Source organism: Mercenaria mercenaria, chromosome 14 (assembly GCF_021730395.1).
Source record: "Mercenaria mercenaria strain notata chromosome 14, MADL_Memer_1, whole genome shotgun sequence".
Taxonomy (NCBI): Eukaryota; Metazoa; Mollusca; class Bivalvia; order Venerida; family Veneridae; genus Mercenaria; species Mercenaria mercenaria.
Window position 1 is genome coordinate 34,912,612 of NC_069374.1, and position 18,361 is coordinate 34,930,972.

At 34.7% G+C, this 18,361-nt stretch overlaps 2 protein-coding genes across 4 annotated transcripts in view; one reads left to right on the forward strand and one right to left on the reverse strand.

Moving 5' to 3' along the window:
• Nucleotides 1-1,258: 1,258 nt before the first annotated feature.
• On the reverse strand, nt 1,259-8,776 carry LOC123527247 (sulfotransferase 1A1-like). Its single transcript, XM_045306591.2, has 5 exons — nt 8,231-8,776; nt 7,418-7,738; nt 5,157-5,260; nt 3,525-3,699; nt 1,259-2,648 (listed from the first exon to the last, which is right to left on the reverse strand). Exons 1-5 carry the CDS (start codon nt 8,406-8,408, stop codon nt 2,533-2,535), a joined length of 894 nt encoding a protein of 297 aa, XP_045162526.2. The 5' UTR covers nt 8,409-8,776; the 3' UTR covers nt 1,259-2,532.
• Nucleotides 8,777-10,052: 1,276 nt separating this feature from the next.
• Nucleotides 10,053-18,361, forward strand: part of LOC123527245 (nucleolar complex protein 2 homolog) — a 162,129-nt gene continuing 153,820 nt past the window's right edge. Inside the window, exons 1-3 of one of the 3 annotated variants that reach the window (XM_053523260.1) lie at nt 10,053-10,505; nt 16,619-16,768; nt 17,328-17,446. In XM_053523260.1, the coding sequence (XP_053379235.1) occupies nt 16,638-16,768; nt 17,328-17,446 (250 nt within the window). In that variant the 5' untranslated portion in view covers nt 10,053-10,505; nt 16,619-16,637. Of the gene's footprint in view, nt 10,506-12,335; nt 12,406-16,618; nt 16,769-17,327; nt 17,447-18,361 lie in introns of those variants that run through there. The other 2 variants (XM_053523259.1, XM_045306589.2) reach the window with 2 other exon arrangements.

Below are 18,361 nucleotides of genomic sequence, written 5' to 3' on the forward strand. Positions count from 1 at the left end.
GTTATTTTCCATGATATTTTATTATATTTTGTGTTTTATTTTTCTCGTTTTCTTTTTCAGACAGATTTATCTCAGCTGTAGGAAAGAGGTATCAGGCTTCTAAGGTTAAACTGGACGATTGGGTAAAACATCTATTATTCTATTTCTGAAATCAGTAATTTACCAATACCTTAATTCTAACTGAGATATTGCCTATTGACTGTGAGATATTGCCTATTGTGTCTGAGATATTGCCTACTGACTGTGAGATATTGCCTATTGTCTGTGAGATTATAAGGATCTTACATGCCTGCCTGTGTAAGACGGGGTTTTCCCTACCCGAGGGACAGTGTGGAATGGAAAACCGAGCGTTAGCGAGGTTTTTTATCCATGCTGTCCCGAGGGTAAGGAAAACAGCTGTCTTACACAGGCAGACATGTTAGGTCATTTTTCTTGCCTATCATGTTCAAAATAGATCGTGTTGGGTATTTCCTGACATTATTTATAAAGTTTATGACGTCACAATGTTACCAGTACTGTGTGACGTCACCTTAGTGCACGCTATTTTAGACAAGGTTTTTCCCTAGGGAAAGACAGGAATATCTATCCCCGGCGCGTGCTCGGATAAATGTATACTTTCCCCGCTAGGTAGGCAAGAAATTGCCTATTGACTGTGAGATATTGCCTATTGTCTGTAAGATATTGCCTATCGACTGTGAGATATTGCCTATCGACTGTGAGATATTGCCTATTGACTGTGAGATATTGCCTATTGTCTGTGAGATATTGCCTATCGACTGTGAGATATTGCCTATTGACTGTGAGATATTGCCTATTGTCAGATTGTGAGATATTGGCTATTGACTGTGAGATATTGCCTATTGATTGTGAGATATTGCCTATTGAAATTTGGACGAGTTATCACTTTATATTGCCATGTAAAAGTTGGTTTAAAGAACACACTGTCAACTAAAATACACACTTCAGAAAGTAAAAAAAAAACCACCGGGCATGCACGTATCAACAATAATATGATTTGTATGCAGAAAACAGCTAAACATTATACAAAAATGTAATTTGATGCATTCAAACACTTCGTTTCTTCTATGAATACTTTTCAAATTGTTAGCTAAAGCCGAGGCGGTAAAATAAGACTGCTTTGTCAGTGGCCGCCCTTTGAAATGTGGTAAAACTTTCTCACACGGTGTGACGTAGTTTTGGAGTAGTTCTTTCCTCACAAAATAGTAGAAACGTGCGAAATATACAATATACTTCCATGGAAAAGTTATTTTACTTTATTTTGTAAAATACTTTTAGTATATACATATTACATAAATATTTATTTTATGTTTTCGAGAGAGCAGAACAAATGAGGAAGAGTGTGCGCAGTGGTCTAGTGGTCTGTGTCGGACTACGAAACCAGGGGTCATGGGTTCAAAAAGCCCCCGCTCCTCCAACTAAAAATTACTAACGTTGGGATAAGAGTCCCGAGTTTGGGTGCTTTACATCTGGCATGCTAAAGTATCAGGAAAGCTTCTTCTGTATCTTGCACTATCCTCCCACTAACAGTATTCTAAAAGAGTTGCCCATATGGATTAATTACCGCTGGTGACTGTAAATAAACTTACAAACAAAACAAAACAAAAGACGAAAAAATGACTCATTTGGCTAATTTTCTCTTATTGATCATCTTCAAATTGCGAAAATGTAGTAAAAATATTAAAACAATGGGTCAAATATAAGAGGTTCCAAGAAATATGTCAAACTTATTGGAACTATAGGACTCAGCTTCGGCCAAACAACTGAATTACTTTGGCTTCTATTTATACAGGTAATCGTTGAAATGGAACCAGAAAGAAAGAGAATACAAAGCCGACAACCATCTTCGCGGAGACTGTGGTTGGACATTCCTGATAGTGACGAAGAATAGCCTTTTTCTAAATATGTGACATTTCGCATCTTTATATAAAACAATTCCTATTTCCAGTATGTTATCATGGTGAATTTCAAATACAGTCAAATATCCTATTTTATAAACATGTTATTAAAGCTTAGTTCAATTCAATAAAATTATCTTCGTGCAATTGTTCATATTATGTGCCTCAGAGAGGCGTGTTATCCAATTTCGATACCGTAAATACTTTGTCTAATACTTATATCCTTTCTTCAAGGTTAACGTTAGAAATATCCTGCAACTGTCTTGCATGCTAGGCTGTATTAAAGTACTTGGTGTTATTATTACCTTCCTCGAATTTAAGAGAAAATTATTGTGCGAAATCTTATTTAACATTTTTTTATTTGCATAAAAAAATTCATCGAGGCATGCAGAGTATTTCTGCAAAGAACATAAAATCCAATGGCCATACTAAAAAGAGCATTTTTCCGCTACTGAGAGACAAAATATTTGTATCGCCGCGGCTCAATTTCCATTAATTCCTACAATATACTTTCCATTTATTTCGTTTCAACACAAAGTAGGCCTATATGCAGTAATATGTTGCGTTATTTTTTTTCTGGTAGTAATTTCTCCTCTTCCTTATCCTACACAATCCTTCAAGATAATGTATATTTAAACTGTAAGTTACTACCAGCCATTTTCTGTTTATAATGTTGATCAAACACTTCATTCTGCGTTACCGTAAACCAATTTTTCCAGTCACCCACCGTTCCTGAAAGAAAACACAGCAGGCAATATGGTCAAGAAACACTCCAAAAAGCCAACTAAAACTTGGCTGCTTCCCGGATTTCTAATTTGACTCAAGGTTTGGTGTCCAGTTTAAGAACTAAAAGAAGCCTTGCTATTGGTCAATTACAAGATCAAGGTCAGAAATATCCAGTCAGACGCACGAGTTTAGCTTTATGAAAAGGGCACTTTGTTTGATATTATAAAACAATGCCAGTTTAAGATAATTTTCCTCTCAGAATACAGGCATATCATTCGCAAATATAATTTTGTTCAAAGAATCAACCAATCAACCAGACAGACGTTGAAGATTTGAGACAGATCTCTCTAGACTCTGCTGCCTGCTTTAACGCAATAGTATGGATTGTTTGGACAACAGACAAATTATTCCACAGACGGTGCTCGGACTCGCAACCTCACGGCTTCAAATTCCATTGCGCTAAAACATGACATTGCGCTAACAAGCGACTCGTCTTTCAATGTTAAATATATTTAAGTTGATAAATAAAAGACTGTTGAAATGTGTGTACATTCTGAACTAGGAAACAAGCCAAACCGGAAAAAAAACATTCCAAAAATATGAAATTCACATGTATACAAGTTGGCATGAACGCACACACACTTTGTTATGATGTTATGAAAATTATAAACAGAACTGTATTTCATCGCAATCTTGCTGCAATCGTGTATGGATATCATAATTTAATATTCGAATCATAGCCTAATGAATAAAGTAAAAAGTTCTTTTTATGTTTACCAGTTTAATTGTGAGCAAATGGGTCCGTATCGTTCGACGTTTAAAGTCTGAAATTTATATTTGTACTTTTCATTTTGTGTTGTAGTTTACATAATAAAAGATTACCTTTTCGATACATCGTAAAGTCACCTCTGTATACCTCTCGTCGAACACTGTCCGGATACATTTTGTCTTTATACATGTTACCGAATTTGCATTTCTCAGAAATCGCATGAATGAGTTCTTCACTCGGTTCTAGTTCCAAAAAAGTCGCCAGACGTTTAATTTCTCCTATGCTGTTCTGGAAGACAATAAAGAAAAAAAAAGATTTGAAGAAAGATATCAAAATGATAGAGGTAGTCTGCAAAGACATTACACAGAGAGGAGTTGTTCCGCCTTGGCATTGTAGAGAGGAGTTCTACATAGAAATAATACAGACGTATTCTGTAGGTGTTCCGCATAGAAATTTAAACAAGGTATTCTACTACACAGGAAATATAGAGCGGTATTCAACGAATCAACAATGAAATTAAACAGAGATATTCTGCATATGAATTATAGAGAGGCATTCTACACAGAAATAATGCATTAATCAATCGTAGACCGAATGATCAATGTATCGCTCAACCAAGTGGATCAAAAGGCAACATTAATCTTGCTGTACGGTAAAACTCGGATATAGCAAAGTGAACATTTCGTTATATATAGATGTTTTCATACCAGTTTGTTAGATATGTTGAAACATTTAGAGTTAGAGACTTATCTGCATGATAAGTATTAATGGTATTCTGTAGTAAACTCGTCAGTTTTCGATTACTAGTAGCTATTTCTGTGTCGTACTTTCGTTATTTCCAGTTCTGATTTTACTTATAATTTGTACGACATCACCTGCCTGTAGGTTCCTTTAACCTTCACCCTGCTAAATTTCTAAAATGGACTGGTCCATCATTCAATTTGGGCAGTACCACGTATTATTCAAAGGGATGTTCAATGAAAATTTACGGACTGCATGAATAGCGAACAGTGCAAACCGTGATAAACCTGCACGGATGTTTGCACTGATCGCAAACCGCCAGCAGACTAAAGATTAAAGAAAATTCCAGCAGCTGAAATTGTCTTGTTTTCTTCCAAACAAGACACATTCTGAAATAACATAAATATTTATTTTAATCCAATCGCAATAAAGACAACTAAAAATAATGAACCGAGGAATACCCTGTAATTCGCGCTCTTTTGTTGTAATTATCTGGTATTTGTTACACAGTTTGTACCTATTTCGAAATAAAACATCTCATTGTTGCTACATGCATTAAAAATATTTGATTACCAAACAATAAAGATATAAATGAAATCATTAAAATAACTCTTCCGTGAAACTGTTCGTAATTACCATTTACTTTTCTGCATAAATTACTGCTTTCGGGCCAAAAAATGTGTTCCTTTTAGCCGAGTTCGCTATATCCGTAGATCTCTTCATGAAATTACGAAAGCCAAAAAATCGAGAAATAAAATATTGTCTGTTATATCAGAGTTCGCTTTATCCGAGTTTTACTATATATAATTATAGTTCTTTACTAAATGTCTAAAACATTTTAAAATCCGTTTGCATTTATGCAAGGCGCTTGTTCCGTAAATTGTATATTCTAGCGGGAAGTCATTCTTGTTATTAAAGAAAAATAAAAACTTTATCTTTGATAATTCTTCAAATGTTTAAGTATTTAAAGAGTTTGATTTCTTTTGACAATAAATGTGCCATACTTCCTGCAAATCTTCGTAGAACATTACATGAATAGGATGGCTGGGGTTTTCTCTAATAAACTTCTCCCATTCTCTCACATATTGAAACCAGGAACCATAATCCACTGCAAATATCAAAAAATAAATAAAATCCTTTTTTCATTGAAATCCATAATCATCATGTAGAAATTAAACGTTTTAAAAATATAAACTTTTATTATCCTGCTGAGACTTTCACTACCTTTCCAACTTCAAATTTTTATAGTCAAGGTGAATTTATAGGTTAATGTCATGTAACGACAGAGCGCCTACCGCATGTTGTAGCATTTTTCTTCATCTTTCCAAAACAATAATAACATGGTAACACATTATAAGACGAAAACTGTGCTGATATTAAACAAAACTGTTGTATTAAAACCCTTACCCTGCTTTCCATAACGAACTTGTCCATCTTCCAATTTTGACAGTACCATTTACTGTTAAAAGGGGTGCTTACCAAAAAGATACTGACTGAATGGCGAACAGTGCAGATCATGATCAGACTGCACAGATGTGCAGGCTGATCATGATGTACACTGGTCGCAAAGGTAGAACCAGTCGTGTTTAGCATGATAAGGGGTAGAATCCATTTCCTTTGGTTTTAGGCCTTTACCAAAAATGTTTTGTTTATGGTGATTGACATTACCCAAAAAGGAGCCAACAATAAACATTACGCTTTTTGTTATTATTTTTATCCATTTTGAGTGAAATAGCATCATTTTATTATTATTATACTGATATTTCTAAAGCTGGTTTATGTGCAGCTTGAATAACACGCAAAACTGTTGCAATTCTACCGGAAGTCATCCAGCTTGCTAACTGAGAAAGCCTGATAATAGTCTTTATATATACGGTATTTATAAGTTAGAATAAGCTAAAATGTGAAACTAGTGGTCTATAGAGCAAGCTGGCCTCGGTTCTCTGGTGGTCTGTTGCACAGGGCTGACTGTAAAGACCATGCTCAGAAAGTCAGCAAGTGGTCTGTATGTGCGTTTGACCTTCGTTCACAGTTTAACATGAACTGAATGGAACTAGGTGAGTCAGGTGAGATATGTCGTAATAAAAATGAAAAATAAGAAATGCCAAAAAGTGGTCTTTATGTGTAGATGATCATTATTTATAAACTGAAAAAAAAAATAAGCAAGAAGTGAAACTTGTTTTCTTTGGCCTGAACATCTGTACCCTTCAAATACTAGTATATACAACGTGGCAATCACTAATCAAACTTGATACTTTTTAACATTTTCCTTAGGGTTCAAATAGGACTTAAATATTTCAAAAGTGCTAAAACAATTAAAGAGCAGAAAATTGCAGTTTCCCTCATCTCGACCTCGATTAAAATCCCTCCATTTATACCTCGGCCACAAGACTTTCGTTCAAGTACCAACATTTAGAGACTTACCCTAAGCCTTCTTTACACAAGGGAAACAATCTGTTTATATAGTGAAACTGTTGAGTGAACACCGTTTGTGTATGTTATACCAGTGCAAAGGAAAAGTAAACTATCTATGTTAAATGCTATGCATGATAACCACAGTCATGCATCTAACAGTCCTGAAATTGATTTCTTTGATTTTCTCATATTTCTAGATATTTTTCCCATACTTTGACGCCTATATATGGATCGTAGAGATTGTTCTTTTTCCAGCAGTAGCCTTTACAACATAATTATTTTACCTTGTGAAATTCTGTGGGTTTTGACTTTTTCAAAATGTTTGTTGACAAATTTCACCACAGAAAATGTCACATTTTCCCCAGGGCATTATTTTACCTGATCTTTACATAGTTTTCTATTCAGATTGCTTATCCATGTGGCAAATATGCATGCTTTTTCCCTGCCTAGAGTCTACGTACTTTGATGTAGTTATCTATACATATATCTAAAATAGATAGTTCCTACTTGAAGTTTATATTTGTATGTTACACTGCCTACAATATTTCATTCTTGAATCAATGAAATTAAACAACGTGTATGCAATAAACCGCTCGAAAAAAACATAATGAAAGAAAGAAATATTCTTTATATAAAACTTTTAGTCTTTTAAACAAGAGTTGTCAAGTAGATGACGTATTTTGGATTCATCACTTGTAATCGTATGTAAAGGTGAAGTTAGGACTTTGTTGAAAAGGCATGAAGCGTTACGTTAACTTTTTATACGTTTTTTTTTTCTTGATACATCGTCGTTAATTTACAGAATTGTCTTTTTAAAAAAGTTTCGAAACAAAACAAAGTGAACACTTACACTCATCGTTCAGGAACAAACTGAAGAAGTTTTCCCATTTTCCGTTATAGCCGTAGCAAAGTATCCCTTTCACGTGGTTGTAATACGACACGAGCAAGTCTTTGGGGTTTCGTAAAACATGCACGATCTTCAACCGTTGTTCAAATATCTGTTTCGGTAGGTGTTGTATATCAAGGTGGGAGTCGAGGATTCTAGGTGACTTTATACCCTCTAGAATATCTGCAGTCTGGTGCTCTAACATCTGATGAGACTTACTTTTTTGCATAGTTTCTGCGCGGCCCTCATACAGCATACTTATGATCTCCCAAACCCAGTGAGTTCCTTAATTAAAAGACAAACTGTATATTTATCAATAATTGTAAAATAAAATATAAAATTATAGTGATAGTGATTATTTCTTTAAAGTGACTTGTTAATTTGTAATGATAATTATAGTAAATTAAGCGTCTCTATCTCTATTTACACGTGAAAAAAAAACTCGTAGTAGCTAAAGGCTAAATATTTTTCTTTTTTTTTCTCGGAGGAATCTGATCCTACTAAATAATACTGTTCCACTAAATGTTTACTAGAAACAGGTATACGTTTACACAGCTACCAACATGAATCCGGGAAACCTGTGTTCCCCGTTTCCGCCCGGTACATCGATTTCGCCCGATTTGTACTCGTTTCAGACGGGCTATATAGTTGCGCGCTCATTACTAGTAATTCGTTACACATGCGGGACATGCCGAATATCACGTACTGATCACGTGATCGGGATAGAACGGTGCTGTATAAATCGAGCCCACTTAAAGAAACGAGAAAACTGCCTACCCGATTTAGGCGGTGCTATTATAAATACATCATCGTGTCTACAATTAAAGTTTTTGATCTCCCGCACGATATCAGCTTCCTTCTCCGGCTCCCTGTCAAAGGTACAAACTCTGTATCCGTCTACATCCACAAGTTGAACTACATCTCCTCCAGCATCCACAACTTCTAACCCAGACATTGTAAGGTATAAAAAGTTGTGCTAACGCTGTAAACTCCAATATCACTGACTGATTAAAGCAACAAATTTAAGTTAAAAGCCCTTAAACATTAACGTCGTTGAGAGACATGTTTAAACATAACAAAATAATACGCTCCAACGCTTAACAATGGTTAAACGATAATACTTCCTGCCGGAATATATTTACACATTTATTCATTATAGCTTAACACGTACACATGCATTATTATCTTACACATTATGATAATAAAGAAGGATACGACCTGACCTTATCGCATGTTTTATCGCGTACATAAGCCGTATATAAAATAAAAACATTCACATTCTTTTCTTATTTTTGTTTTCAAATTTTGATAGGAATACTTAATACACCGTGTGATATATAAGCCTGAAGGTCTAATATTTGGTATGAATCTACTCTGTGGAACGTGTTACAAGTTCGCATTGCCTACATGGAGACCGTTTTAGCGGAGCGTTAGATATTTTGTAATTTGGCTCTTATAATATCATCTATATCTTTGCAAACAACGTTATGGCAGTCTTTTTTATGAGACAACTTCATTGTCATATAATTATATATTCATTTAGGGCACGAATGGTAGATTGTACTTAACTTTAGAACAATAGTATTCCGGTTTGAGTTTGAAAAATTGAATTGACAGAACCTTACATTTTTTCATTGTTAATTCCAAAATAGGAACAGGCTTGTAAAACTGAATTTCAAAAAAGTTTTTCCTTTGCGAATATACAAAAATTTTACTTTAAATGTCCACACTAACTTGCTTGTGTGTGAAACAATGCCCGAAGGATGCATTAATCAAACGGATAGACTCCAAGCTGCTCAACTTTGTCAGGTGCCTAAACTCTGCAACTACATTAATAAATTTCCTGATACGAATGTTTTATACTAAACGAATTTGTGTTTATCAACAATTTCAGTCTGTGTGAGACCCTTGTCTTTTAGAGATGCTACACCACATTTTTTCTGTCTTATCATGTTTCAATGTTGTCACTGTCTGATCAGAAGTCTTCATAAAAAATGCACGTTTAATTCTTTTTCAAACGTGGAAATTTTGTCGAGCGGAGATAAACATTATGATTTTTCTTTATTTTTATTCAGTATATAATCCAATGATAGTATTGTAACAGTATATAATCCAATGACAGTATTGTAACAGTATATAATCCAATGACAGTATTGTTACAGTATATAATCCAATGACAGTATTGTAACAGTATATAATCCAATGACAGTATTGTAACAGTATATAATCCAATGACAGTATTGTTACAGTATATATTCCAATGACAGTATTGTTACAGTATATAATCCAATGACAGTACTATTTTTCCGATTTTCCTAGGATTATTGGACTTATTGGGTAGTATGTCTCCCCCACGCCCCCACTCCACTCCAAGACCATAGGGACCTGAACATTAAAAACCATTCCTTAGATGATCGCTATTGCATTTCAGTTGCTTAGCCAACCATCAAGGTAACTTTGACTTTGGCTCCTGCCCTCTATTGACATCTTGCCTATGACTATGCTTTCGGGGAGACATGTGCTATTTTAAAAAGCATTTCAGTTTAAATCTAAATGCAAAATTATCAACTTATCATCGTTGGAAGCCCTTGAGCCGTCCCTTCCCTTGACCCGTTACCATGTTTAGTTTTAACTTATATCTCGCGAGATCTATCACCGCACATGTGTAAACTGTGGAAAAACTTTTTACTTCCATTTTAATTTTTTTCTTAGAAGAAGATGATGAATTATGCAGAGAAAACATAAATTATTAGCATAATTTCATTTTGAATCAACTAAAACTTACTTTTTATTCCCATCCTCCAAAGATTCATCGAAGATTCTTTGTAATAAAAGCTTATTTTTCAGGATAAAATTTACGTCTGCTTTGTTTACATTTCCTCAATGAAAGTCACGTGATGTGACAAATAACTTGGTGTGACGTCACAAGGGCATTCCAAAATGGCCGATATCTAACTGACATGTGCTGTTTTTCTGTTAGTTTCTTTTTATAACTTGGAAAACTATTCTGAAAATATTGCATGGATTGAAAGGAATAGGAACATTTATTAAGGTAAGATTAAAATTTTCCTAAAGTGTTAGAGATTTTAAATGCATTTTTGCTGGAAATCATTAAAGGGACGGCTCATGGGCTTCCGAGGATATACCCTAAAATCCGCTATACCCTGTACAGTACATTAGTACTAAATAGGTAATCAAGCTAGGATAATGGCGGAAAGAAAATATCCTTAATTATTTCCCAGATAAGATTTTTGTTTGAGTCGGCAAGACAAATACAGAGATAACTTAACCTCTGAAGAGCTTTTTTAAACCGACTATATGCATATAACAAGTGTAGCTTAAAAAGAAGTAGATCTAAATAGGCTACAAAACTTTTATATTTCATAGTGGATCTATATTTGACATTTTGATGGTCATAGTGGACCTGTACAGTACTTGATATTTTGGTGGCATTTTCAAGGAGACTCTTTGCATTTTTAGAAATGTAACCAAACCTTATTACACACGTGTTCACACCCACATGTCAGTTTGGAAGATATGCCATAGTGTTAACCTGTCAGACAAAAATCTCTTTTACAATGACACTTGCATTCCTTTGTGATTTTGTGGTTTATATTTCATTTAAGAACATAAGGCTAGTAATCGTTTTTTAATGGGCCTGGCTATGTGTTACAGCTCTCAGGATATTGTTATTTTATACAGAACAGGTATCACAGTGGATAAAGTCATTTCTGAAGGGTCGAACCCAAAGAGTAGTTGTAGACGGCTGCACTTCTGACACCCTGTCTGTCCTGTCCGGTGTCCCTCAGGGATCCGTCCTAGGGCCCTGTCTCTTTCTGGCTTACATTAATGACCTACCAGATTCTATTAGAAGTAAGGCAAGACTGTTTGCAGATGATACCATAGTATACCTTACAGTCAAGTCCTCATCTGATGCCCAAACACTACAAAAAGATTTGTACGCCCTTGAAAAGTGGGAACAGGACTGGTCAATGGAATTCAATCCAGACAAGTGTGAGGTGCTGAGAATTACTCGCAAACGAAACCCTGTCATGTTTCCTTACACCCTGCATGACAAGGAACTGAAATCTACCGATACCGCTAAATACTTAGGTGTTACACTAACTAAAGACTTAAACTGGTCTGAACATATTAATACTATTTCCTCTAAAGCAAACAACTCTCTTAAATTCATCAAAAGAAATGTTCAGACAACAAACAAAAAGGTCAAAGGAAAGCCTATAACACCTATGTCCGTCCACAACTCGAGTATTGCTCATCCATCTGGCACTCCTGGCAAAAGTCCCTCTCATACAAAGTCGAAAAAGTGCAAAGATCAGCTGCACGGTTTATCTTTAACGACTATAACTATACAAGCAGTGTAACCCAGATGATTAACACCCTAGACTGGCAAACTTTAGAACAACGGCGCATACAATCTTCTCTCATCTATTTTTACAAAATCCGAACAAATCATGTATGCGTCGACCATAACCATCTAACTCCGACCAGAAACCTGAACTACCTAATTCCACAGTCCCGTACTCAATACCACATGAATTCCTTCTTCCCCCGTACAATCAGACTATGGAATGGCCTTCCCCAATATGTACAGTCCAGCCCCAGCCTTAACATATTTGCTGAGCGGCTGGCCACTGTACATCTGCAGTAACTTCCTTCACTATGTTTTTAACTTAGCACCTGTAGTAATTTTTATTCTTTGCACCTAATGAGTTTTCTCATTTTTAACACTGCCCAGACAAGCGCCTTCCAGTCATAATCGTTAATGATTGTTGGAAGTATCATGTAGATGTAGATGAAATTTATTTACTACTGTATACCCTAAACCACTGTACTTTTCCGATACTCACACTAATGTTTTCAACATGTGATCACCGTTTAAAATCCAAGATGGCTGCGCCCACTAAAGTGAGCATGTCAGGGAGAAAAAGGTGTGCAGTTTTAAATCTTAGTCAACTCTCGCAAAATGACTTGTTAGTAAATAATAGCATGTTTATCGTAAAAGCCGAAATTTTATACGATTTGTTCAAATCATGCAATTTGGTTAAGTGACTGTGTTTTCGGATATATGGATGATAAAGGTTTGGCAGTGGCAAAAGATTTTAAAATAAAGCAATCAATACTTTCTCATTGGTTCCTCTACTTGTTTCGAAGCAGTTTCCGTCATAAAATGAAAGTTTTTAAAATATCTTTTTTCTTGAACGTTTCAGTTCCGTAAAATGCTCCCAAAGAGAACACCTTAGCTCTTCTGCTTTACGAAAACATGAGTATCAATAGTGTCTAGCGCACGTGATAACACACAGAGGGGCTCCAAAAGGGGTGAATAAATAGAGCTGAATCGGTTGATAACAGAAGCAGTTTCCGTCATCAATTTTTGTTTTAATATTTATGTACATTTTTACAGTGAATACGACTAGAAAAGCACCATCCGTGTTTTTTTTAATCTTTCTGGTGAAATTTATTGATACAATTTTAAGAAATTTGAAGGTTCATGTGTTAAATTAGGCTTGTTGAAAATAGGAGGTAAAAAAAAAAGCAAAACCTGAGACTCGAACTCGCGATCTCATGCTTGTGAAGCCGATGTTCTACCGATGCACAAAAATGACTGTCATTTTTATCTTTATTATGTATTTTTGGTAAATCATCTGGTTTCGACTGCCAAAAGGAGGAACTTTCAACACTAATTGGGGATTACGGAGTTATTCTTTGCGCATGCGCATTGGTTGCACGTGAAATCCCCCATGTGCGGAATGTAAACAAAACAATTATGGAATGAACAATTCGAGTTTTCTTGAAAAGTTTTTACCCTTTGTTGCTGAAATTTCACAGAGCTCTGGATTGCAGGGTAGCGTTATGGAAACAATCTCGACTTCATTGTGAAGAACGTCACCAAACGTAAAATAACGCGTTGACGGATACTACTAGCCGACGGAAACTGCTTCGAAACCAGTAATTATTGTTTTACCCGTACAAATGTTTTGCCGAAAACCATCTATTATACAGTCTACTGGGGTATTCAGAATTGGGCTAAAATGCGGGCCACTCGAATCGTTTTACACTTACAGCTGATGATAACTTCAGCAAAATTAACAAAATTGTTATGTTTTTAATCTTGAAGCATCTGTGCATATCAAACAACCATATTTATAACATTTACCTATTTTCCAAGCGATATACTTGGTTCAAGTATGTTGCATATTGACTCGAGATGCTAATTTTTTGGCAGAGACTCTTACTTTATTGTCAGGTGATGTACGGAGGTAAATAATACATGGACATGAAGTACAATATATATCTATCACACTATAGACATAGTGATATAAATATTTTAACATTACATATAAAAAGTTGTTTATATTAAACAAAAGTCATTAAATATGGGGTATTTCGAATCACTGTACTCTTGTCTGTTTTATTCTATACCAAATAGTGGTTTTAACGAAAATTGATGTTTCTAAATAAATGAGTAAATAGCCTTTTTTTAAAGCCTTTAAATTAAAGGGTAGAAATATGTAATAACTACATTAATTTCTTGAGTGGTATGAATACTTTGGTACATACAATGTAGTCCTACAAGAACGTCAATGCTATGCGCTTCACCGTTGTTGGCCTCATAATTTTATCATTGGAAAAAGCAGTGGCTCAGAGAAAAAAAAATCCCAGTGTGACCCCTGGGTTTATTTATAACATATGTGCCTTACTTCTCTTTCATCACCATTAAATATTTACTAGTGCTACCTGATTCATTTAAAATGCCTTGAACTTGTATCAATAGTAAGTCTGAACCATTTAAGATGCTACTATGTGTTACACCAAATGGCTATTTGTCTCCATGTTGAAACTGTAACAATAATTATATACAGCTTTCATTATGGTTTTAATTTTTAATTCAAAATAATTATTTTGTGTGAACTACCGATCATTTGTATTTTTCTAACATTCCGAAGAGCATTTCATTTTAAAACTATTTATTTAAGTAAACATCTGAGGTAGAAATGAGTAACGGCAATAGTGATTCGCAAAACCCAGAATGACTCGAAATAGCCAAGGTCACGGAGGTCGGGAAAATTTAAATATTACACAAAATAAGTAAGTGATATTTCAGAATTCAGATAGTAGCTTTTTTGGCAATTAAAATGATCTGTTCATGAATATGTATAAACGATATTGTACATGTTGAAGCATATTTAAAGTCCAATTTTAATTTTTATGAAAACTGGTGGGAATACCAAAGTACACTAATGTTTTTAGCTCACCTGAGCCAAAGGCTTATGATGAGTTTTTATGACCGCTCAGTGTTCGTCGTGCGTCTGTCAACATTTTCTAAATAATGTTGAAAATTCATAAACCAACACAGTTTTGTCAAAACATGTTTCGCTTTAATAAGCTTCTTCAGTTGACAATAACATACACAATGATACGTGAAATACGTTATACGGAAATGACGCCATAAATGGCTGATAAAAGTGCATCATGAAATAATACGTCTATGAATACTAAATAATATACATTATTATTCTATTTTTCAATGTGATAGCTGTAGACGTTATAATTTAGATAATACACAAAAACTCATCATTAATTAACTGGATCAAATGATACATGAATTTCCACAGAGACTCGGCCAGTAAATAATATTCAAAAAAGTGGAAATAACAGTTCATTATTGAATTATTGAAGTTCTCATGATGATGAATTTGTCATTCCAAAAATCTTCTTCTTGAAAACCACTGGGCAGAATTACACCAAACTTCACAGGAATGATCCTTGGGTGGTCCCCTTTCAAAATTATTCAAAGAATTTAATGCAATGCAGAACTCTGGTTGCCATGGCAACCGAAAGGAAAAACTTAAAAAATCTTCTTGTCCAAAACCGCAAGGCGTAGAGCCTTGATATTTGGCCTGTGACATCATCTTATGGTCCTCTATCAAGGTTGTTCAAATTGTGTCCTTGGGTAGGAAAAGAGGCCCCGCCCTGGGGGTCACAAGTTTTACATAGACTTATATAGGAAAAAAAACTTTAAAAATCTTCTTGTCTAAAACCACAAGACCTAGGCCTTTGATATTATGTATGTAGCATTGCCTTTTGGTCCTCTACCAAAATTGTTCAAATTATGCCCCTTGGGTAAAAAGAGGCCCTGTCCGGTGGGGTGGGGATGGTGTCTCAAGTTTTACATAGACTTATATATAAAAACTTTAAAAATCTTCTTGACGTTCTTGTCTGAAACTGCAAAGCCTAGGCTTTTGATATTTGGTATGTTGCCTTTCCTAGTGTTTCTCTACCAAAAATGTTCAAATTATGTCCTTGGGGTGAAAAAAGGCCCTGCCCTGGGGGTACAAAGTTTAAAATAGTCTTATATAGGAAAAAAATTAAAGAGCTTCTTTTCTGAAAGTTGAAGGCCTAGGCCTTTGATATTTGGTGTGTAGCATTGCCTGGTGGATCTCTAACAAGTTTGTTCAAATTATGCCTCTGGGGTAAAAAGAGACCCCACCTTTGGGATCATTTGTTATAATTTTGAGTTATACAGGAAAAAATACTTCAAAAAATTTCAGATTATATTTCTTAGACTGCTTAATTATAAGCCCTGATGACCCCATGCAGTTAGGGATCACTTGACTGTGACATTGACCTACTGACCTACTTTCTGTAAATCTGTTTGTAATACTATATTGTGACAATTTATAAATATTGATTATCAAAGTGTTGAATTCTGTAAAAACGAACAGATGTTGTGTCAATAACTCTTTCTACCAGGGGTAGAAGGATATGTAATATTTCCATAACCAGCAGTAGCATCTGGGATCTTTCTGCTCTGTAAAAGCTGGAAAGTCACCATAAAACCTACATTGTGTCAGTGTGATGTTAAACCCAACAAAACGAAAAAGAAAAATGTTTTAAATTTTTAACACTGTGATGTTAGAGACATCTAGAGACATATGCTTGTGGTCATAATGTTTATGTTTGTCTTTAGGTATTACTGTTCTCATAAATTTGCCATTTCAAATTTTATAAACAAGACAGAATTTTAAGATTCCTTAACTTTACCTGTAATAATTCATATATCCAAAGTCTTTGATGAAAATCGTATGCAATTTAATGTTACAATCACGTATAGTAAAAGGCAAGATATCTTCTTTTCTTCAGGAAACTTGAAAATCTAAGTATGGATGAATTTATGAGTGGGGGCTTTGAATCGAGTAGCAGTGAATCAGACAAACTCTCAAAGAAGGCACTGTCAAAGTCAGCCAGAAGAAGGCAAAAGAAAAATGCCAAGAAAATTGCAGAGAATACAGGGTAACTATAAATACAAATATGTTGTACCTCAGATCTGTTTTAGAGCAAAATTGTAATATTTTTTTAATGATTCTGAAGAAATAGAATTTAATGCTACTTTCAACTTCTACACTTCATGAGCTCTACCTTCATTTAGGCCACATTTGTTTGCTGTCTCCTGGCCCTACTTTTTAAAGTTGGGTAGGTACGTAGGCAATTCTTTTTTTTTTTTGTGGGGGAATTTTATACTTTTACCAGTAGATATATGAATACAGAATATTTCTTCTTTAAAAATAAGACAAATCTGTATATGTTGTATAAAAGGATGAAATTGAATAGTACAATTTAAACTTTCTTACTTATTATTTTGCTTACTTGAAGTTGAAATATATGCGGCACTTGTCATATCGCAACTTAAAAAAAATTTTGACCAGCATTGTCCAATAAAACTTTTGGAGCGCAGCATTTTTTACATGGTAGGTAGGGAGACAGCAAACAAACAGATTTTTAATTTTGGCCTTATGTTTTTGATAGCTTTTAATTACACTGATCAGAACATACTGTTTCTGTTTCATTACAGCAAAGAAAAGCCAAAAGGTGTGATATCTAAACATAAAATGTCCCTAGAAAAGTTGAAGGACCAGGATCCGGAATTTTTTGAGTTCTTGAAAGATGAAGATGAATCTCTGCTGAAGTTTGGTATGTACTTTGTGTTGTATTTCATGTTTTATTTCAGAATATTCTGCATGTTCTTTTTTACATAATAAAAAGGTTATAACTGATTCCTTTTTTTTTTGGCCAGGGTTTTAATGCAGTGCAGTTAAGCACTGCAGCAGCATGGCTTTTGGGACTTAAAATCAAACAAAAATATGAAGGCTTGGTATATTTTTTCATAATTTTTGTATCACGCTTTTTCTTGCCTAATATAGCTAGAAGAACATACACAGTTCATTCACAGTTCAGTAGGTAGAGCACAAGGCAGTGGATTAAGATATCGTGCTCTATGGCAATAGGATAGAAGTGTGTTTGTCTTAAATCATTGTCATCTACTGCTGATATTATGTTGGGAAGTAGTCATTTTGTTTATGGAGAACAAGTCTTTACCAACAAGAGCATTGGTTAGGTCACATACTATGAAACCTTTAATGTTCATGGGTGACAAATTTTCATGGATTTCGTGGTTGAGTCACTTCGCAAGATTTAATCCAAGTGATCAATTAACATTCACATTTATTTTCTTAATATACCCAGTAGTTGAAGTCCATGAATTCATGAATCCCCACAAAATAAGCATTTTGGCCTAAACCAGATTTTACAGTAACTGAAATATTGCTAAAGAACAGCTTTAAACCTTCTGCAAAACTATAAACACTCAAACAAATTAATAGAGCTAGTTACTGACCCTTAAATTCTTGGTAAACAAGATTTATCTAGTATATTTGGGAAGTAATAGATCAAAATCAATGTTTTTTGGCCATTTTCGGGGTCAAAATTTGACCCCATTCCCTTCTCCAAAAAGTATGTTTTTCCCATTTTTTAGCTGTTAAGGTACCTGATAAATGGTCACCATTCCAGCAAACCTGAAAATATACGATTAAAAACAATGTGTTATAA

Coding starts and splice junctions, on each gene's coding strand:
- LOC123527247 (XM_045306591.2), bottom strand. CDS start 8,408: ATGTCTGGGTTAGAAGTTGTGGATGCTGGAGGAGATGTAGTTCAACTT. Junction 7,739..8,230: donor AATAGCACCGCCTAAATCGG/GTAGGCAGTTTT, acceptor CTTTTAATTAAG/GAACTCACTGGGTTTGGGAG. Junction 5,261..7,417: donor TTTGTTCCTGAACGATGAGT/GTAAGTGTTCAC, acceptor TGATATTTGCAG/TGGATTATGGTTCCTGGTTT.